This window comes from Anser brachyrhynchus (assembly GCF_964034855.1).
Source record: "Anser brachyrhynchus genome assembly, chromosome: 1".
NCBI classification, from domain to species: Eukaryota; Metazoa; Chordata; class Aves; order Anseriformes; family Anatidae; genus Anser; species Anser brachyrhynchus.
In genome coordinates, this window is record NC_137694.1 from 75,255,787 (window position 1) to 75,278,317 (window position 22,531).

The 22,531-nt window shown below is 39.5% G+C and overlaps 1 protein-coding gene across 13 annotated transcripts in view; it reads left to right on the plus strand.

Moving 5' to 3' along the window:
* SCUBE1 (signal peptide, CUB domain and EGF like domain containing 1) overlaps window positions 1-22,531 on the plus strand; it is a 245,313-nt gene that overhangs the window by 203,816 nt on the left and 18,966 nt on the right. For 10 of the 13 annotated variants that reach the window (XR_013941095.1, XM_080562708.1, XM_080562709.1 and 7 more), the window contains 7 exons: window positions 10,194-10,310; window positions 11,894-12,016; window positions 15,263-15,382; window positions 16,926-17,018; window positions 18,543-18,659; window positions 20,630-20,788; window positions 21,940-22,143. Coding sequence is in view for 12 of the 13 variants with exons in the window: in XM_080562708.1 (XP_080418834.1) it covers window positions 10,194-10,310; window positions 11,894-12,016; window positions 15,263-15,382; window positions 16,926-17,018; window positions 18,543-18,659; window positions 20,630-20,788; window positions 21,940-22,143 (933 nt within the window). In the remaining variant the exon portion in view is untranslated. The remainder of the gene's footprint in view (window positions 1-10,193; window positions 10,311-11,893; window positions 12,017-15,262; window positions 15,383-16,925; window positions 17,019-18,542; window positions 18,660-20,629; window positions 20,789-21,939; window positions 22,144-22,531) is intronic. The other 3 variants (XM_080562711.1, XM_080562715.1, XM_080562717.1) reach the window with 2 other exon arrangements.

Consider the following 22,531-nt stretch of genomic DNA (forward strand, 5'->3'; position numbering starts at 1 on the left):
TACCCCCAAAGACCCCAAAGTTAGCTGCCAAGTTTTGCCTGGCTGAAATTGCCAAATTCTGCAGTTTCCATCCAAAACTATAAATCTTTCCAGCTCCTAAGGCAAACCTTCTGGTGATCCAAAAGCAAGCAAATGGGTCTGTGGCTGATGCATGAGGCAGAACAAAACCATATTGACTGGGAGCAGAATTGGCTCTGCAGTGCTGACAGGAAGAGGAATGTATGGTGGTCAGTTGACTTAGCACATGCATTAAGGGGAACACATAGGGAATAGATATTTACAGCACTAAGATGTCATTTTGCAGCCCCATTTCTGCAGATTCTGAGAAAGCCCTGAAGGAAGCTTGTGGAAGAGAAGGAGCTTGTGGACTGTGTGTGGATGAAAATTAAAAAGGGAATTTTTGAAAGAAATGGAGAAGAGAAGGGAAAATTAATTTGTTGGTACGTGAGATCACATAAAACTCCCTTGGAAGAATTCCTAAAGAAAGGATTGTATTTACTCTGGAGAGCGAGTAAACAGTTTAGACCTACAATTTTATTGCCAAGTCTCAGTGTTTAACCTTCTTTCCTTCTGCTTTCAACCCCCAGAGATAGCAAAGCGGTTTCCAGAAAGTGCAACTGGGTACTTATAATAGGTCTGATAGCAAAGATAAAGAAAACAAGCTGCTACTTGCCTTTAAAGACTCTCCCAATTGTACTGTCTTGTTCTTTCCAACTGCAGTTCCCTTTGCTGTAACTTCTGGGTAAACAGTGGGAACTGCTCTGATGTTAATGATGATGATGAGTTTGCTGGGTTAAGAGTTGTCCCCTTGGTGCATAGCATCAAAGAAAGATCTGACTACTGCAGTTCCCCTAATCACTGAAGGGGCCATTGAATGATTACCGTCTTCTGAACTTCACTGCTCTGGTGATATGAATTAACAGAGGCAGCCAGCCAGCCCAAGGGAACTACTTAGTTGAGTTTTGCTTTCTTGTGTGTAACCTCAGACCCAACAAGATACTACAAGAAATACATCAAGAGGTACTTGCTGATTCCTGGGAGGATCAGGTATGCACTACACTCTTATAAGAGAAATTATTCAGCCTTTACCAGATTTAGCAATTAAAAACGATTGCACTAATTTGAACTCTAAAAAATAAACTGATGGAGGGCACTAGGAATTTACTCCAGGAAAACATCTAGACCATCTGTTCAGGAAGAGGGATGCTTTTGGAGGTTACCAAGCAAAGTGCTAGATGCTGCTTAAGTGCAGGAGGTCAGGCTAAATGAGCATGGTCATCTTGCTAGTATTAAATAAACTCATTCTATCAAAATAAATGTCCAGTTTCTGTCCACAGTGGTAGGACTTAGAAGACTTTAGTCAGCCTTGGACATGTAGCAGAAGTGTGAGTACACACAGAAAGAAGAAATCAGTGATGTCCAGATATTTCTTAGAGCACAATATGAGTATCTGAAGTCATCAGACCAGAATGATAAACAGTAGAGACAACTGTGGCTCCCTAAATTGCATTTGCACCAGAGCTATAGAGTGGTAATTCTGCATTTAGTACTCTACAAAGACAGAGAAAGACACAGCCTTTCTTAAGAGTGATGATCAGCAGTTTGACAGCCTCAAGAACAGAGATAACAGGTTATTGAAGTTATTATGGGTACAGATAGCCTGACAGGGAGGTGAAGACAAGCTGTTTCCAGGATCTCAATATACTGGATAAACAGGATATACAGACATAAAAAGATACTGAGGCAGTGAGGTAGAACTATGTAGATGATAATACCAGCGGTCCTTACTGCAGCTAATACTAGCGGTCCTTACTGCAGCTATGGACTGGAAAGGATGGGCCTCACACTCTAGGCATTGCATACCACACTGACTTAAAAGGAAACCGTGGCCTAGTTGCATCTTCCAGGGCATTTGGCTGCTCAGCAGAGCGCTGCCTTCTTGCTAAGCCAGCCTGGATGGGCTGGCAGGCTCAAGGTCCGTGGAGACCCTACTGCTGTCACAGAAGCTTGGGCTACCAGGTAGCGTGCAAGAAAGCAGCTCCCTCAGGATGGTGAACCCAGAGGAATGACTCTAATTAGTGAAGTCAGTGTTAATCTACTGCTGTCCTAGAAAGTGTTGCCCTCTGGGGCAGCAAGTATCTTCTGTGAGTTGGAGAGCAGAAGCTAACTTGAGCCCAAAGTCCTCCAGTGGGAACATGATTGGAGGCACATCTGCGTGACCCTGGTGTCACTGCAGGTCCTTATCAATTTCACGGCTCCCATGTGGACAAAGACATGGACCTACTTGTAGCATTGCTGCCTAAATCTATTGCTAGAGATTGGAGACATGCTATTTGCTACTAGTGAAATCAAGGGTACAACTAAATGCTTTATTTAGACTAGGAAAACTAGATTAACTCTAATTTGCTATGGGCAAATTTTTGTTTGTGAACTGAACCAAGGCAGCATGTTTAAATAATGCATGGAGCAGTGGTCCTATCTTTATTAGAGCGGGTAGGAAGCAAAAATTCTGCAAAATTTGGCACTCACTGCTTCCGTGTGCCTATCCCTGATATAAAAATAGTTTCATTTTGTAAATCCTTGCCCTGTCTCCTCTATGGGATGCTTACATAATAAGTCACAGGTTTCTAATCATTTATTGCATCTGTCTCTAGTATATTTTGCAAGTTTCTTTTACATTTTATATAGATTTATTTGTTTTACTACCACTTCGCATTCTAAGAACAAATCATCTGTAATAAAAAGCACATTTCCTTGCAAGCAGAATCAATTTCCTTCAGAAGTCTTTCGTTCCCTGATTAGCATGTTACATTTGGTCTTCACTAATCACAACTGTGAGCAATAAAATTCTTAAATAAATAAATGCTCTGGTCCAAGTCAATGTTAGTCATAATGGACGATTTCCTACTTATATTTCTGAAACACAAGATGTGACTGGGCTACTTAGATACTTACATTCACATTAAAAATATAACAATTAAGGCCAGATCTGTTTTTCTGCAGGTCATTAGTATGTTATTAACAATTAAGTCTCAGCAGCAAGTTGATTTGATTGCAAGTCAGTATTGTTGTGGGAAGCCTAAATAGGTGTGGTTTTTCAATTACTTTTAAGGGTTTGGGGTTATAGGTTGGTTTGGTGTTTTTTTCCCTATTTGTTAGCCTGCTTCAGAAGCACTCAGTGAGAAAGCAATGAAGTAGAAGTTTTGCATATTACTAGGTCTTTCTATGTTTCCTCTTCATTCGTTTTATTTTTGTAACCATGAAATGTAAGAAGTTAGCTATAAGCCGTTCCTTCTAGTTGGTGCTGTATGTGTATTGGAGAGTTATGTTCTCAGATGGAGGATGTATTTTTACTAACAGTGAATAGGAGTAAGTCACTGTGGATCAGAAAACGAGCTGTGGTGGAAACCCCTCTTGTGGCTGCTGTAGCAAAATAATACCTTTCCCAATAGTGAATTTAAACCAGCATTTGTTGGAGAGCATAGTTTGAATCATGGCTCCCTATGGTCCAGCAACCACTCAGATTAAGATACATGGTTTCCCTGGTGTCTGTCAAATATTGTTGGAAACCACTCTGGCTGGGCTGTAAGGTGAACAACGTTACATGGGTGGTATGAATTCCCTGCAGAAACTGGAGGATGGAGGTGGGGGGGTAAGACAGAAAATCACTTTCAGTCAAAAATACATATAAAAAAGCATTAGTGTTTATTTTAAAAACATCATCTAACAGTTTTTTAGAGTTTCTATGTACGTGTGCTTAATGAATGAGAAAAAGGAGAAGCGCTGTTTCTTAGAGGAGCCAGTGACTTGGAAGCTGAGGACTGTGAGCAGAAACATTCTGCCTAGCCTTGGGTTTGCTTTGTGTGCGTGATCAGTTGAGTGGGGTACTCCACAATGAGTCTGCATTTGGCTGGGGCTTAAACGCAAACCGAGGGTGTGTGAGAAGGCCGAAACAAAGCTATGTGTTGCAGACTCTTGCACAGGGAGAATGACTCCCACTGTGGTGCCGCACTGGGAGATAACCCCTCTGTACTGATCGGTTGCTTTGTGTGTCCCAGTGGGACACCTGGGCCATCACTACCAGCAAGGGGCCGAACACTACTGGCACATGAATCAGAAAGCCACAGATTCCTTGCTGCGTATATTCTTCACAGCATCCTGAGCAGCATTGAAATATATATAAGTTTTTGCTGCAATAATGAAGGTATACTTAACTGGGAGAAGGATTGGGAGCGTATGAAGTAATGACTATGATAGCACCTCAAAGTATTAATGTGATATTATGACCTTTTTTGGCTGAGGTCATCTATCAGCATTCAGGGTGTCAGGAGTCACTTTCAGTGATAAAGGAATTGATGGAAGAAATGGATATTTATTTTTATTTTACTTTATATTTCTGTGCAAAAAGTCATTCTATTCTATTTCTATTTAATACAGCACATTTAAATTTAATCTATATATTTTGTATATATGCCATGATCTAGCGTATATTCCATGTCTTGCCTTACAGAGGCAAATCAAATATAAGATGGGTTCTTTGTTTACAGTGCCCAGAACTGATCCGGTGTGCACCCACAGATTTTATTGATTGTCTCAGAGCCCCTCCTGTATTGTTCTCTATGGTATAAATAGTACCATCAAATAATAGTGACCTCCTTTACCATGTCTATTTTCAGACCTCATGAAAAATATGTCAAACAATAAGACCAAACTCTTATTCAAGCATCACGTGGCCTGTATTTTGGAAGGAGACTCCCAGTTTCATAAATGAACCTATTTGTTTAATGCATGTCTCTGAGAAAAACTGTCCTGATGGCCATTAGGTTACACTAACCAATTTAATCACTTGTCATTTTATTTGTTAATACTAATAACATCAAGGAAGAAAAAAGGGGGGAGGAGGGATATATTTTTGCAATAAATTTTTAACATGTGGTTGGCCAAGCTGAGCACTGAATTGTTCAGTTCTATAACCACAACACAAAATCACCTATGTACTATGTGCAAGGTGAATTTTGCATGTGTGTATTCTGACTGGAAATCATAACAGATTCTACATTGGTTTGCAGTCCTCAAAGCATCTCCAAATCCACTGTTCTTTATCAGCCTTACTTTTAAATATTTAGCATTGAGCTGTTTGCTTGCAGTGCTAATGCTTTTTGAAATGCCCTGCATTGCACTTAAATTTTCTCATCATTGATTTCTTTTAATTCCTCTGAAATTTATTGTAGAGGAAAAAAGCAATGGCAATCAAGAATATAGGGCACTGCATTTTAGGAATTGGAGTACAGAAAGAAGCCTTTCACTTCAGAGCTGCTGGTAAGAATTCAGCTCAGCTTCAGATTTAGCAAAAATCATTACTGTGTGATGGCTTCTTGGTGCCCTGCACTCTACATCCACAAATGAGTCAGCGTCCGCATCGCACGAACCACCAGAACAATTAATGCTACTGTAATTGGGAGTCTTCTGGCAGCATCAGTGGAAAGGGCAGGGACTGAGTGAGCATGGAAAAAGAGCTGTTTTCTCCCTGCTCCTTCAGGTCACCACTGAGACATAACTGTGTGAGGAAACCTTTAAGAAATTAGCTCTGTGGTAGCTCTCCTTCTGGAGAAAAATGGAAGACTTTACTTGCCAGTACTGACAATCTGACACCCACTTACAAACATTATATTCAAGAACAAGAAAGATCATTAAGAGATTGTTTAATGCGTGAAAGCATGAACTTAAAAAAAAAATGGTTGAACTAACAAGAAAATCCAAAGTGCTGACTTAAAATAATAGGAACAGAGCCCAGCAAATATTATAAAGCCTGACCACCATTGGCAACAGTTGTTTCCCTCGAAAATACAGAAAATCCTGCTCTTTTATTAAACCATTGAACAATCTCTTCAATTTGAATCTGTCTCCTTGGAGATGAGAATGTGGATTGATAGAAGTGATTCTGGACTACATTCAGGCTGAGATGATGCCTCAATGTCATGGAAACATTGACTGGAAGGAGAGCTGTCAGCAACACTGGACACCATAAACAGAGTGCCTTTAGGGAGCTCTGGGGCATCTGGTGTGCACATGGATCACAGAATGGTGGAGGTTGGAAGGGACCTCTGGAGGTCATCTGGTCTGGTCCCTGAAACTGGCACTTACACAGACCCATCTGCTGTGAACTGGGGAGTTCTTCACCTTAGAATTTTTATGCTACCAGCAGAAAAACTACCTCTGGCAGGAAACTCGTCCTGTACTATCAGAGATTAATTTAGCTCTATAGTTCCCATAAGCCTCAAACAGTTAAACTGTGAAGATGTCTCTTAATACGCTGAAATGACGCAACCACATCTACTGATTATAGTGGTGAATGTGATAAAGAATTATTGACTAAGTGAAAGTAAAAAGAATGTGCTAGATATCAGATTAGCAAAATAAGATTAGTGCTAGCAAATCTGAAAGGTTCTGAGACAGCTTAGGCTATTCTTGAATTCATGCCATATTCAACTAAAAATAGACTAGAGACTTCAAGGGTTTTTTCCACTGCAGTTCCTCAAAAACAAAACTTTTTGACTCCTCATGATAAAATGATTCAAAAATGTAATTTAAATGGAGCACCTCCCTCAAACCGAAAAGTTCAGAGTGAGTGACCCAATACAAAAAATTCTGTTTGTATGAGCATGTGCACATGTTTGTGGTGAGTTTGACCACAAAACCAAAAGACAATTTGTTTATTTTCAGTGCTTTAGCTGTAACCTGACACATCCCTGCTTTTGTATTTTTGGGTTTCTCTTCAGTAGATAACGCTAGCAGATTGTGTAGTTGTGCTTATAGAGAGAAGACGAAGATTAGATACCTACGTTCTTTCCCAGTTGTGTGGTATGCACAATTTGAAACCCAAGTCTGTGAGTGTGGAAAAGTGGAGTAATTCCCTGCTCTTCATTCTCTTATGAGATATACCTGTATCATGAGGGTAGTGGGAAATAAACGCATCTTTTCAGAGTAAATATGGAGAAGTATTGTGAAACACTACAAAGACATGAGGGCCAACTTCACCGTTTCTGGGAGATGGGGGATCACAGCACCCAGAACACAGCTTTTGGAGTTTAGAAGGAAAAAAAAAAAAAAAAAAGGCAAGAGGATTTCAGCATCCAGTATCACACCACGGCTTTCTTTTAGTGAAGAGCATGTTGTGCATATTTTTCCCTTTTCTATGACCAGTGCTGAATTCCTCAGGGGACTGGTGATTCTTCAGATACGGTGCTGTGGAAAACTTGATCCCTTGGGCAGTGCCTAGCCCTACCCTCAACAGGCATGGAGCAGAGGGGAGCAAAGGGCTTGTTGTTGAGCAAGGAAATGTCTGTGCGGAGGCTTTCCACATGCAATCAGCCAAAGCAAGAGGCTGAATTCAGCAGAGGTTGAATTTATGAGAACAGCAGCTGGAGGTGGGATGAGGGATTTAAATGGCTAAAAAATGCTTTTTATAGTGGTCTTTGTATTATAATAAAAGTGTTTGTTTCAGCATCTTTGCTAGTCAGTGTAAGCAATATTAAGTTTATGAGTAGCTGATATTTCATGCAATAATTCATGCAATAGAAATGAATTTGTCCATCTTGAGTGCCTGTTGCTTGGCAAGCAGATGACTGGTCTTATTAGACAGACTGTTGTTTCTACAGGCAAGGTGGGGTACATGTCCTTGTTAATGTGAAGAAAAACCTGTAAAGGTCTAAGCCATAATTCATTACAGGACAAAGCAGCATGTGTGGAAGCAGCACGTAAACTCAGTTGAATAAAATAGTACAAGATAAGGTCACTATTGAGAAATATGAAATTATTTTTGTAAATAGTGCCTTCCATGCTAAGTCAGGCCAGGAAATGAGCTGCTTTTGTGAATTTCCTGCAATACCATATACTGAACAAGGTTGCACGTGAACGAAACCATGATGTATGATGTGGCTTCTTAAGCATTAAAAAAACTTTAAAACTGTAACTGCAGTGTTCATTCCCAAATGATTTTGCATTGCGTATTTATTTAGAGAAAAATGAAAGTTTGCCATCTATGTATATTCAAAAGCTTCATATTTCCAAGACCATAACGAAAACCTTAAAAAGAAATTACTTTCACAACTCAAATAGTGATATTTTAAAATATATAGGAAAATGCATTAAAAATGAATAGGTGCAAAAAATAGAAAATCTCAATTGTCTTTTTTTGGTACTTAATCATAACAAGTGATCGATACGCATACATAGGACCAGATAGCATAGATTTTTTGTTCATTATATGTATTTCATTTTAGTATGCATTTGAGCACTTGTTTTCTGTGTCGTGAATTCTCTTTCTGTGCATGTTTTGAAACACTCAGAATTGTGGCTCATATTAAATATATCTGTTTACAACATTGTAAATTTTTATATAAACTCTCACAAAGACTTTGGTTTTATGTATACATACATAAAAGCTTAATTTTTTAGGTCTTGAAGTTAAGTATTTGCATTTATAATAGCAAGATGGGATCCAGAATGTTTAATTAAAGATCAAAACTATATAAATAATACCTGGATATAGGAAATGGGTACCCTAAAGTATATGTGATTTCCCACATTTTTTCAAGCACACATGCCTTTCTAAACATGCACAATGTGAAAGTCTGAGTTTATATATAGTAATGGTGTTGCTCAGGTTGTGTTTATGAGCAACTCCAAAAAGTGTGCAAGCTATTAAGAAAACACCATTCCATTCTATGTTTTTGTTGTTTGTTTTTTTCTGAAGTTACATCTCTATGCCATTGTATAAATTTATCTGTCCCTCTAACAGAAAAATTGATCATTGAAGAGGATTTACGAAAACCAATTGTTTAAGGATAAAATTCAGTCGAGTGCTGTTATTTTGCACACATTGCTATTTGAAGTACCTTTAATGTAATGGCTTTCAGCAAGTCCGTTCTGTGATGAGTGCTGTCAAATAAACCTTTATATTGCCCTGCTCAGCAAAACCTTTGTACTGTCTTTGAAATAATGTGCTGTTAATTGCTTTCTTCCTGGGGTGCTGGATGGAAGAGACTATGTAAATAAGGGTTTCACATTAGTGAGCACCAATAATTAGAAATGCCTTACTTTTTGAAGGGGAAGAGGTCAAATTCTCTTGACTTAGGTAGAATGTGCACTTTGGAGGTGTTCAGGGCCAGGCTGGATGGGGCTTTGAGCAACCTGGTCCGGTGGGAGGTATCCCTGCCCATGGCAGGGGGGTTGGAACCAGGTGGTCTTTAGGGTCCCTTCCAGTGCACACCACTCTGTGACTGATTCCCTATCTCTTAGGTGCAGTCCATCTGTTCCTAACCATAGTTTATTCTCAGGTAATATTCTGCTTATGCCCCTTGTATCTGTGCAAGTAGTGCCCCTTGTAGTCTTATGTAGGCAGAGCAGAAGTCTGAGCAGCTCCCTGTCCTGGTGAGTAAGATGTGAGGGGAATGGTAACTGTTCAGTAGTCAGCAAATCGTTGTCCTGGTGTGTAAGATGTCGGAGCAGTGGTCAACTGCTCAGTGAAGTTAGTAGTATTCACTGGAGGGATTGGCAGGCACTTCTTCTCACCCATGTAGACTATTAACAAGAACATGTGCCTGCAAGGTGGTAGCTGCTCCTCTGCTTTCCCTCAGCAACAGAGGAGCTGAGCACCCACATTGGTCAAGTGCTGGTTCTTGGAGCTGAGGTCAAACATACCACAGACCATGGCAGCTCTCTGTATTAGGACATTCTTCTCATTTGCTCTTGTGCAAGTGTTAAACTCATGCTATTCCATTTTGAGTGAAAACTATTCAACTTGGTGGTTATGCAGGAAGTGAAAAGAGGGAATGAGATGTGATTCAACTCAAAGCTTTTTTTCCATCGTGCCACTAACACCAACAACCCCAAAAAACCTAAATAACCCCCTAGTCCTTCTGGGAAAATATGATCAGAAGTTAAATGTTGCCACCTAATGGTGAATATCTATAGTACAGTTTTGATGTTTTGTCTTTTATTACCTTGCTCTGTGTACCTGCAAGTCCTTCCTTCATTAGGCACTAGAGGAATGAAACTGGTGTTTTATTCAGATTTTACCTGGGAAGAGATCTGCTAGCTTATCATGAACAAGATGTTGCAGCTGGATGTGAAATTGCAGCTATTCAGTACAAATGAATTCTAACTTCTTAATGCTTTTTCTGTGAATTCAGATATAGATGAGTGTTCCTTTGAAAGGACCTGTGATCACACCTGCATCAACTACCCTGGAAGCTTTGAATGTCTCTGCCATAAAGGCTACACTTTGTACGGGCTGACACACTGTGGAGGTTTGGAAACTGAATTTTTCTCATCTGTTTACTTGTTTGCTTTCTGAACTGTTTACTGAGCAGCTATTCTTCCACAGATTCCAGAGGAAGACATGGCTAATAGGGCTAGGCCTGCATATGTTAATTGGTGCAGGACCTAGGTGTGCACTTGACCCCAGTCCCTCATTGGCCCCACTTTCTACCTGTACCTCATGCTCTGGCGTTGGACTGGGTCACTAGACTCCAAACCTGGGGCCTGGAGGGAATTGGTTTGATCTCCAGCTCTGTTCCAGCAGGGTGTGTGGATTTACACAGGGCCAGGTACACAGCAGTTGGAGTTCAAGCTGGGGCTCAGGTGTGATTTGGAAAGGCAGGTAGACACTCAGCTTGTCAGCCGTTGTGGACAGACCTCCCTTAGAAACATGTTCAGTGACAATTTTTCTTTGACAGTTAAATTTTGAGGCCTATCATTAAGGTAGAGTTTGAGCAATTCAGCGTATTTCATGTTGACGTTGTCATTCCAGCTCACTTAAGCATACGTTAAATGGCACAACCTATGTGCCTTGTAGAAGTCTACTGAAGTAATGCTACTGTTTTAGCAAGCAGATGAGTAGGTATGTTTAAAGTGCAGAAACCACGTGTTGTTGAGGTTAGCACAGTGCCTAAAACAGGGCTATAGTCCATAACAGGGGCTTTTAGATTATGGCTTTTTTAGTAAACTAAAGAGTCTAGAATAGCAAATTGATGGTTTGCTGGTATCATATCACCATTTTGGCCTCTGCCATCTACTGCTCAAGATGCACCTGAGTGTGATCCAGGGGTAAGTACATGACAGCACAACTGGTGAGCATGATAAACATCCCTTCTGGTGAGGGGGGAAGAGGAGAAGAGAGATCAGACATGCTGGCACATATAAATTCTGATTGAATACGCTAAAAAGGTTATACCTCATATTGACCAAATACTTTTCTAATGTATCTAAAGTTGAAAGATTCTATGTGAAATATCAGTGATACGTATCTGGTAGCTGCTTGGCCTTCTTGGAAGCTTTCAGCTTTCATTTTTTTGTTTGAGGAGTAGAAGACTGAATAAACAACTACCTTTCAGCTCCTAGGTTCCTATCAAATATTATCATTTCCTTCAGCTGAATCATTTCTAAAAGCAAACTCTGTGAATGACTATGGAAAATTTATCTCCCTGATATGTAAAAGTGATTGAATCTCACAGATGTTTATACCTTTTACATTTTTCATATAATGGAATGGTTATTGTCCAGATGTTGCAGAGACTTTCAAGTATGTTTTGTATCCTGTCAGTACTTCCAAGAATTTCAGTGTAACTAGTCCTGACAAGTAAATTGTATCAGATGCATAAATCCTTATAGGAATAGGAGTTATGTGTGTTTCTGAGGACAAATACGTGCAGTGTGCACTAAATTGTTTGACAAGATTATTGCCTGTATTGCACACATTTATATAGGTGTAAATGTAGAAGATATAGTAGGTACAGATATTCTTATGTACATAATATTCCAGTGTACAGTATATACAGGGATACTGGGCACATATTATTGATATTGTTCTCAGTTTTAATTACCTTTTCAGATATCGATGAATGCAGCATCAGCAATGGCAGCTGTGACTATGGATGTGTGAATACGATGGGGAGCTATGAGTGTGTCTGTCCACCTGGAAAGAAACTGCACTGGAATAAAAAAGACTGCGTTGGTAAGTAAGTTACTGACTCAGAGGTGACTGCAGTGATGCTCTATTTCTCCAGGAGAGTGGAGAAGCCTGGGGCTTTGTCTGAGGATTGCTGTAGATGGACTGTAGAATGGGAAATACGCTGGATTTTAAGTGTTGGTTTTTTTTTTGATTTTATGATTCTGTGCCCACAAATCTAAGTCTTCCTACATTATTAGTTTACCTATCTTATAATTTTCTCCTTTTCTTGACATCCAACTCTGTGACCTTAAATGTAACTCAACTTTTTAAGAATCATTTAGAATACCCAAAATATTTAACTGTTTAAAAATAGGAGAAATTAAATTTAATATTAATTCAAGCTAACATCTATATTCACAGCACCATACCCCAATTTTTCAAGTTCTTTCCAAAGGTATCCTGCTTATTATAAAGTACTGACAGTAACTGTATAAGAAGTATTAATTGCAATAAGTACAAATCCCAAGTCCACTAAAATGATGGCACGTACTGCTAATGCCACTTACTTTGTGGCAAATCCAAATATCTGTTCCAATCATTGTTCTTGTTTATCTTATAAGTAGATTATTTTTAATTCTGGAAGCACAATTTGATACATGGCAAATCTTGGACATGGCTACACCTGTTAGAAATATTTTCTATGAGATTATAATTCTGTTTTCATATTTTTGGTGGGAATTATATACCTTAGGTCTTTCCTAGGCAAATTAAAGTTGTTACTTTTTTTTTTTTTAAACCATGAATAACTTATTGTGGATACATTTGGAACTGATGTCTAATACCTAATGGAGCAAGACACAAAAATAAGGGAAAGGCCTTACTTAAGGGAATCTCCTGATAGACCAAGGGAAAGCACTGTATTCTGGAGTAGAGGGCACTGTGCCAGGCTCTTACATGATCAGGTGATTGTGGCATTTTTTCCACTTACATGGATACAGCACTATGGAAAGCACTTTATAACTGGAAGGTCTTGAGTTGGCTTTCAGCCTTTGCCACTGACTTTTTTTCTTAAGCACCATTAAGAACTTCATCTTCCTCACTTCAGATATATTACCTTCACTGTTACATAGCAAACTAAGTACAATAGGAATAAAAAATGGTTAACTCTTTAGTTTTGGTTTGGTTTGGTTTTAAGCTATCTACTGCATCTCCCTTGCAAAGTACTGGTTAGTCCTCTGGAAAGGGGTTTCTAAACTAATAGCAGGGACTAATGTTTTCTGAAGTCTGGTATACAGTTAGACCACTGAAGTTTTATGTTATACTCCCCCTCTATTAAGAATGCTGTTCCCATAATAACAGACTGTATTGAAAATATTTTCCTAATTGTATATTTCTCTTCATTATTTGTAATACTCTGTTAGAGACACAAAATAGAATATCTTTCTCCATAAATACACACTGTTTTATTTGATGACTTTAATGAGGCTTAAAATGAGTGTCATCTCCCTGCTGCATTCTACATTTGCAGTAACAAAATCCTTTCAAGCTCAGGAATGACACTTTGCACTTGTGTTGTCTCTTCAGTCCAAAGAAATAATTTATTTATAAACATCACCAAAGCAACAAAAAAGGCCTTAGGAGGGAGGTAAGTGGAGGATGATTATTCCCATATTTCAGATGTGAACATCAGGTGTGTTTAAGGGACTTGCATTTATTTGTATTTAACCAGCAGTGAGGCCAGGCACACAATCCAAATGGCAGCTGCTGGAACCCTTCCTCTGCACTCATGCCAAACCAGGCAAGGCTTATGTCAGCTACCACATTTGAACTGGCCTTTTTCATCCCAGCTTTACTGGGCTTTTCCCAAGCCCTGGCCAACCCAAACCAGTCTGACTGCATCCTATGGGACTCAGATGCTGCAGCTCTGATACCCCCTACCTTGCTGTGGTTCAGTGGTGAGATGAGGGGTAGGAAAAATAGCAGGTGCAGCAGCAAGGCCAGTCAGGAGCTAAACAGGAGGTAGCCAAGTCCAACTTGCAAGGTGAGCATGACTGGATGAAGTATCAAATAACAGCCAGAGGAAAAGCATACGTACCTGAACAAATTTTTTTATGGGGCTGAAACAAGAACTGTTCTGCAGACACCTGCCTGAGATTCAGCCAGCTCACGCAGCATGAAGTATCTGCTTGAAGAAGTGCCCAGAACCTCAGTCAGCCTCAGTGCAGAGTTCTGGAGGAAATGACTGGAGGAAAGAAGCAAGCAGTGAGGCTGCCTCTATCTGAGTTGCAGATAGACATGGCACCTACTGGCTGTAGCTGAGAATGCATCTAATTTCTAGGGAAAAATATGTGTTTAAAGAATATCTGAGTCCCAGAAGATGTTGAATTAAAATAGATGCAGTATTATAATTATCAGTGGCATATCGTCACCTTCAGGGGGAAGCACAGAGACCGGTCCAACAGCTCAACAATTGTATGTAAATTCGACTAAAATAAAAACTGTCATTCACCCAGATAAAGAGAGCAGTGTGAGTAGACCTACAGGATATTCTGTCTTCAACCTGCCATGAAGCCATGAGGAGAAGCTGGACATTTCCATTGTATGAGCTGCAATGTGCGTTGTGTGGTGGGTGCTGATGAGAAATAGCTGACACTTATGTGCATGTCACAGTGTCCTTCCTAGCATAGCTCAGGGCATTTCAGCAGTGGCTGAAAGGACTGGTGGCACCATATACCCCCAGTCCCAGCATGTACTGCCTCACCCCGGCTTGGCTGGGAAGTTTTCTACTTTTAGAAGTTTAAGCATAGAACTGAGATGTAAGCCTGTGAGAGCTGGAGTGAGAAATAGAAAATGCTTTTACTGGTCATATGAATATATAGACCTTTGTGAGGGTGACTCCCATTTATGTTGTAGTGGGCCTGCTGAACCAGAGAGCTCTGCCTCAAAAAAGGGGGGACAGGACTTCTGGACCTATTGCTTCTGTGATCACACTGTGCATGCAGCATCATGCTCATAATTAGACACACCTGCATTTCACAGAACAGATCTGGAGTCCCAAAATGGAGGATTGGAAGAAAAGATTGGATCCAGTGTTTAGGCCTAAAAATGTGAAGGAGTTTCATTTCTAAGTCCAAGCACAAGATCCACATACTTCTCTCTGTTATGTGCTTATTTCAGAAATGCCTGGACCTGTGATTTTGCTTTGTTGCCACTTCTACCTTTCCGCACTGTTATAAACAAGTGGATGTTTGAGGTTCTGGGTTGTACAGTATTTGATTTTTCTTCCTTTTTTTTTTTTTTTCTCCTCAGAGATGGTTAAATGTCTCCCGAATGCCAAACCTGATCCCAAGGCTCAGCTAGTGTGTAGTAAAACAGGAGGAATAGAGAGCTGCTTCCTGTCATGCCCATCCAATACTCTTTTTGTTCCAGGTTTGTACAGAGTATTTGTCCTTCTAAGTCTAGGATGTGACTTGATGATTTTTCTATGCTAATATATTCATGATTCGTGCATTCAGTTTTTGGTATGAACAACTGTAATTGAGCAAAATATCATTATAAATTAAATTTGGGCCAAACATTAAATACAAGAGCTGACTGCCTGTTACATTAGAGGTTTGGCCCTTAGTTGTTTAAGGTGTCATTTGAAGAAAAAAAGAATGAAATTCCCCCCAAAAACTGAGATGTAACTACCGTAACCAACGTGGTGCAAAAGAAAAAAAAATAAATCGCTCAGTCAAAAGTGGAGGAAAAACTGAACAGTTGATTTCCCTGCTAATTTTAGATATCATGTTATTCACTGTAAATAGAGACCCCTGAGCCTATCCAGGCATCTTCTTAAAAAGGTGGACTCTGCATCATGTCCTGAAATAACCTGCAATCATGTGACTGAGCAGGAGCAGAAACAAATCATTAAGTGAATGGTTCCTCTGACAGAGCACAGCATGAGGCAGGGGCAGGAGAGGAGCACTGGGACACTAAGCAATTTAATGCTGTGGCAGCCCCAGCTCTCATGCCACAGCAGTATAAAAATGCCATCAGTTCATCTGGGGACACCGTGGAGCAATGGATGGCCTAGCAACCGCTTAAAATCTGTCTTACGGTCTCATACAAAATGAGTATAACTAAATCTGTCTCTGGAAATTGTATGGAAAAACCCTCTCTCACTTCAGTTGTTTCAGTTGCTGGGTTTTAATAAATTTTTTGGCAGTAGTTCAGCTGAGTGTTATAGAAACTCAGGCATCCTTTTTTTTTTTTTTTTTTTCCCCTCCTCTTTTCTGTATCATTTGCAACAGGTAATTTTCATCTATACAGTTTTGCAGGGCAGGGGAGCTAGGGGTTGAGATTACTTTTTTATGGATGTTCTCATCCTGACACAGGGTTATTTTCCACAAGAGTGTCTCTACTTTTCATGTTAGTCCTGGCATTATATGCTGTAGAGCTGTTCACACTTTATTTTCAATTTAGCAGAGATTACCCATGCATTTATCTAATTTATATGCATCAATACACAGTTTTATCTGTGCAGTATATAAACCCTTTTATGGTTCTAAGTATGTTATTTTTGTTTCTGCCAATAAGTTCTCTTGGTCTGAAGCTAACGTTATTACTAAAGTACATGGTTTACTCTTTAAATTACAGAAATGATCAAAGCACAAGGACTCTACCACAGACAAACACAGTAAAATATTTCCTACTTGTGCACCATGGAATTATTTAATTTACAGCTAACCGCATGCCAAACTGTTCATGAAATGTAAAGTTTCAGGGTTGGAAGAAACAAAATTTGTAGTCAACATTGAAGCAGTAGGCTTTGGCAAGCTATTTCAGCCAGTTCAGCACTTTAAATGTCTCTTCGTTTAGCAGTATTAAAAAGTTTGCTCAAGTGCAGTGTATTAGTGGTGGGAGTGACAAGCGGAGCAGGTGTTTTGTGAGGCTGTTGCCATGCGTGTTGACTCTGTGTTGTGCCTTGCAGATTCGGAGAACAGCTACACGCTGAGCTGTGGTGTTCCTGTCCAGCAAGGCAAGGCTCAACAGAAACGCAATGCCACCCTTCCCAGCTGTGCAGGTATGTGGTCTCCTGCTCACCTGGGCCATGGCCTCTAGAGGAAAGGCAACGGAAGTTCCCTGAGCTGCAAGATGCACAGCTCTGAAGTTACACAAGGCCAGACTTAAGGTAGCCTGTGTTTCAACCTACACGCGCTTGCTTTTTCACAGCCTCTCTTCTAGGGCTGGAGAGTGCTTAGTTGCCCTCTAGTGCCACATCGTGTTGGTAGGTCAATATAGTAGCAGTGGAGGTTTGATTTATACTCAGTGAAGACGAGCATCTAGTGTAATTTACTTTCCATAGTCCAGCAAGGCAATAATAAGCACATCAAAATGTCAGCTCTTCACAGACTTGGAATTGATTTAAGGGGGCCAGCACTAGTACAGCAGCAGCAGACTGCAGTGGGGTCAGTCCTCAGCTGCAAAGACCTTGCTTAGGAGCACAGAGGCTCTTGGCATTCCTGATAAAAAGGGTACGGGAATTTTATGAGCACATTTTGTTTCATTCATCTTGTTCATGGAAATAGCTGCATTATTTTGCAGAGACATTTCAAAATTGGTCTTAAAACTGATAACCAGCATAAAATAAAGTAAAATAATAAATAAAAAGATTCAGCTCAAATGATTGAAGTCTGGCAAACTTAGAAGCAGATGAAGTAGTATCCATCAGAGAGAAGTGTCAGCCCACTTTGTGTCATTACCTGCTATGCTTCTCTGCAATTTGCCTGTTCTGTAACCGTGTATTTCTTATATATTCGGAATGTATTAGGAATTACGATGCTGTGAAGTGAGTTAACACAGCAGCAGATCTGTCTGCCTGTGCCACAGGGGCAGGTTACCTCCCAGGGAAGGAGAGACCCGCACTATGGCACTTAACCTGCAACCGTCCTCCGCTTGCTCTGACTGCAGCGAGCAGCCCACAGCAGCAGGCAGGTGACAGGTCATGCCTAGCCTTTTCCACCACAGCATTTGTGAGAAGGTCAGCCAGCAGCTGCATTTTCTAAGCAGTGTGTGCTTGGAGCCTTTAAAGTCATGACTGGCTTGGATCTAAAGCTGAAGAATAAACCTAGCAAGCCATAGACCACAGTCAAATAGAGACATTTCCTTTGGATGGTTTTCAGTTGTCAACAGCATAACTTCACTATCATTCTTATTACTGGCTACCATTAGCAAGAGCAGAACTACAGCCAAGTAGCATAGGACGTCACAGTTAGAGCCAGGAAAAAACAGTAACAGTTAACTTTTCTCATAATAAGAGACAAATTCAGCCAAATTCCACCAAGATATGCAGGTTTGCTGGAGGGGAAGAGTATGGGCAGAGTATATGCAATACTAGCAAATGCATTGATCTTTATGGGCTCAGGAGTAAGTGTTTATGGGAAAAAAATAACCTTAAGGAAATGGATCCTTTTGGACAAGGTGTGTATCTCTTGGGCTGCCTGTTTTCTGTGTTGCAAGAAGACTTTTGAGTCTGTTTTCAAAAATAAGTTTCAGATTTTGTTTCATCTGCATCACAAACAATAGCTTTTTTATTTTACATCAACAGATTCCTTAGCCCCTCCAATCAAGCAGAAAGCTCGTTTTAAAATTAAAGATGCAAAGTGCCACTTACGGCCTCGCAGCAAAGAAAAAACAAAAGATACTGGGAAGCAAGCTGTTTTAGGTATGTTGTTTCTTCCAGCACATAAGCAGCATTCTAATTTTTTGCTTGCTTGTTTGCTTGTTCATGTAATTTGTTTTCATACTGCAGACAGAAAAAAGTAATGCTTTCTGAATTTAAGATCAAGTCAAGTTTCACACTTTAGCTGAACAGTGCCATGAGTTTGGATCTGGCAGTGCTGAAATGTCACCAGTTGCTTTGAAAACTCTTCATCCAAAATTACACAAATTTGGAATTAAGCTGATTCTTTTTCAGACATTGGTAAAAATGAAAAAGAAAAATCTTGAGACAGAAAATTATGACCAATGCAAAGTTACATGAAATGTTTTCAGTTTATTTTTTCCAAGTTAGGTTTATAAAAGAAAATATACACTAGTGAAAGCTATTATTTGCTTTGTTCTGGATTAGTATCTCATTGCAGAAGCAAGACAACTCCTATGCATCAAAGTTATAATCAAAATCTGACGTTACACATCCTTAGACCACTCGTGATACTGGAGTGAGTAGTTGTGCTGTTTGAAAATTTATTTTTAAATCTTTATTATTACTAGTTTTTAACTTCACTTTTAAAGTTAAACAGGATTATAAAACTGATACATTTTTGACAGATCATCATGACATTTATTTTGATATATAATAGAAGAAATTAAGCAATTAAAGAAGGTCTTGGTATTTTTGCTGTACATTTCCACAGCAGTTAAAATATTTGAAGTTCATTTAAATTTAATATTAACTTGGAATTTTCTGGATTTTAATACACAACATTGGTGTAACTGAAACAGTTCATGTTGTTGCTTAGAAGAGCTTAGCAGCTTACAGAAAACGTCTATTGGTGACACATTCTCTGTTGTGAATCTGTCATATCACTTTTGCTAGTGAGAAGTTATATGAATGTTGAACAGAAAAGAGTAAAAATAGGTAGCCAAAAAATGTTAATGGCTTAAAGATTTTATTTTTAAAATTTAGACATGTATTTTATCATGCAGTCTAAACATTTATCTTTCTAGTTTCCTAATTTTCCAAGTATTTGCTTAAAGCAAGTCTCACTTGTTAAGATGCTTACCTTGTCCTTATGTATTGTCTTCTAATAAGATGTGGCTATTGGACTCATTTTTAAAGTCATAAATTATCTTTTTTTGTCCATACAGTCACCATAGGAATATACTTCTCGGATGCATTTCCTTGTCCTTTGCTCTCTTTGCTGTGTATCTGTTACATGCCTGAACTTCTGGGTCTAACAGATTATACCATAAATATGCACACTCAAAATGCAATCCTTCTGGTGGCTTGGGGCTAGAAATTTCTCCCTGAGTTGGAATTTTCATCACTTATCAAAAAAGGATGTTTTTCACATTAACTTATTTATATAGGGAAAGGATCCTTACATGATTGTGTCCCAATGGACTGTGGCCTTTGTTCTTGTCTGTAACACATAACTGAAGAATGCATTAAGTTCCTCTTGCTTGTGACTTATCATTCTGTTCAAACCTTCCAATATATTTTCAAAACCTCCTAATCAAAGGGTTTTCAAGTCTTTTGATATCTGGTGATTTTCATTGCTGAAAAAGACGTAACAATAGTTTCTTGAAGCCCATGCTTGCTATGGATTAGTCTCAGGCCTGCTGCTCTCATGAATGTATGAAAACTGACTCTCTTGCTTGGTTTAAGCATACAGTGACTGTATATAGCTGATTTTAACTACTCTCTGTAAAGAACTTCCTAATCCTTGCACAGAAAAAAGACAAAATTAAAGTTACCACTACGCAGCTGAGCACCACCACACTGTACTTTTGCCTCCTGCAGTCACCAGCAAAATGAGCAAACCAAAAATTGCACAGAAAAGGTGTCTAACTGCATGTGAAATGTTATGAAACCTGTCGCTGCATTCATGATAATCCAGCTGAGATACCGCTTATTAGACTGTCACTTGCTACTTTGCTACTTGATTTCTGTGTTGCTTCTCTCACACAAAGGAGGTCAATTCCCTTGTACAGACAACTGCCATGTGACCTTTGTGAATCTCAAGTGTGATTCCTCCAAGAAAAAGCGCCGGGGCCGCAAGTCACCGTCAAAAGAAGTGTCCCATATCACTGCAGAGTTTGAAGTGGAGATGAAGTCGGAAGAAGTCTCAGGTTTGTGAAAGATCTCTGTCTAAGGAGAGAAACCATAATTCAGTTCCTCTGCGTGTTAGCATCTTTTTGACGCTACTTCATCAAGCTGCCTTCCAAACTTTTAATACAAGCCTCATTCAACAGCTTTTCCAAACTCAGTTTCCAAGATTTAATTGAAAGGAGTCAGGTATGAAATTACAGAATAAAGGAACAAAGATTGCAGCAAAATTCCCTCAAAGCCTAGAGTTAAGTCTTGTATTTTAATTTAGTGTGATTTCTTCAGGCAGCAGAAGTGTTAATTGATGCACAGAGAACGTAAAGATTAACTAGAAGTTTTGTAACACTGACACTAAAAATATCCTCCAAAATGTAAGTTGTTGGGAATAAAACATTTTTATCACACATTTGGTAAATTCATGTTTTCATAACAAACTTCAGGAAGAAAAAGAATTGCTTCAAGTTATTCATGAGGTGAAACATTATGCCATAAAATCCAGCCAAAGAAAATGTGGGTTGAATTCTATAAACATGTCAGTCCTCAAAGGCAGGTTTCTTAACCTCTGAGGGGTATCTTGCTAGCCAAGTGGTTCAAAGTTACCGTGCCAGAAAGTACCCTTCTTTGCGTCACTTACATATTGTGGTCAGGGAAGCGGCGAGAATTCCTAATCAACTGAGTAAAGCGTTGGCTGAGAAAATTCAGAAATAATAGTGACGTCAGATGGAACACATATCTGGAAATACAAGACAGTGGGAAATGCACCATTCCTATAGCAGTGCACAAAGCACCAGTCACTGCTGCTCAGTACAGCAGAGTGCGGCGTTGCCGCACAGTGCCAGCTTGATTCTGCTGGCTAGACTGGTGTCTTCTGTAGCCCTCTCCTCTCCTTTGTGCACTCAGTATAACCAAATTTCTTAATGATGGAGAGAAGATCAGCACTCAGTGTACACTTACAGGCCAAGAAGCTCAGTTTGATAGATCACGGTGTACTACTTGATATGCCCTGTAAAAGGCCTGATTTTAAATACAGTGAGCTGCTTCTACAGTTTATATGGAGAAGACAGTGAAGCAAACAGAGGTGTCATGGTACAATGTAGGCTAAGGTTTTTGTTAAGCACCTCTTTTTAAGCATGAATCTCAATTGCTTCTAGTTTTCTTATCATTTCCCATCTAGACACCTGTAACATTGACTGTGTTCGGAAAAGGATGGAGCAGAAGCTGCAAACTGCAATCAAAACATTGAGGAAATCTATTAATAAACAGCAATTTTACATTCAGTTTTCTGGGACAGAATATGAAGTGGCTCAGAAGCCAGCTAAAGCTACTGAAGGGCACGAAGCTTGCAGTACAGGGCAAGTGCTGCAGGATGGAAAATGCGGTAAGTCCCAACAGCTCTGTTCAGCCATACCCCAAAAACCAAGCAACCCCAAATTAACTTGTTCCTAGTGAGTCAGGCGGGAAATCTGAGATAACAGATGATTTAAATTAATACTACTTGGTGTATGTCCATGGACCATTGAGGTTCTTAAGGTATCAGAAGAGAATTTGTTAAATGATTGCAGGAAAACAAAATAAGTATGTACATACATACCTTCCTACACTGTTAGTTGATATATGTCAAGGCCTGCCACAAGGCACTGTTGGTAATTATTTCCCACTTGCTCCCAGCACCTAATGAAAATACAGTTCTGTAAAACTATAAAATGGTGTTTGCCTAGATGCTGTGTATTTAGTTTGGTATTGTCTCTCTCATCATCACGAAATAA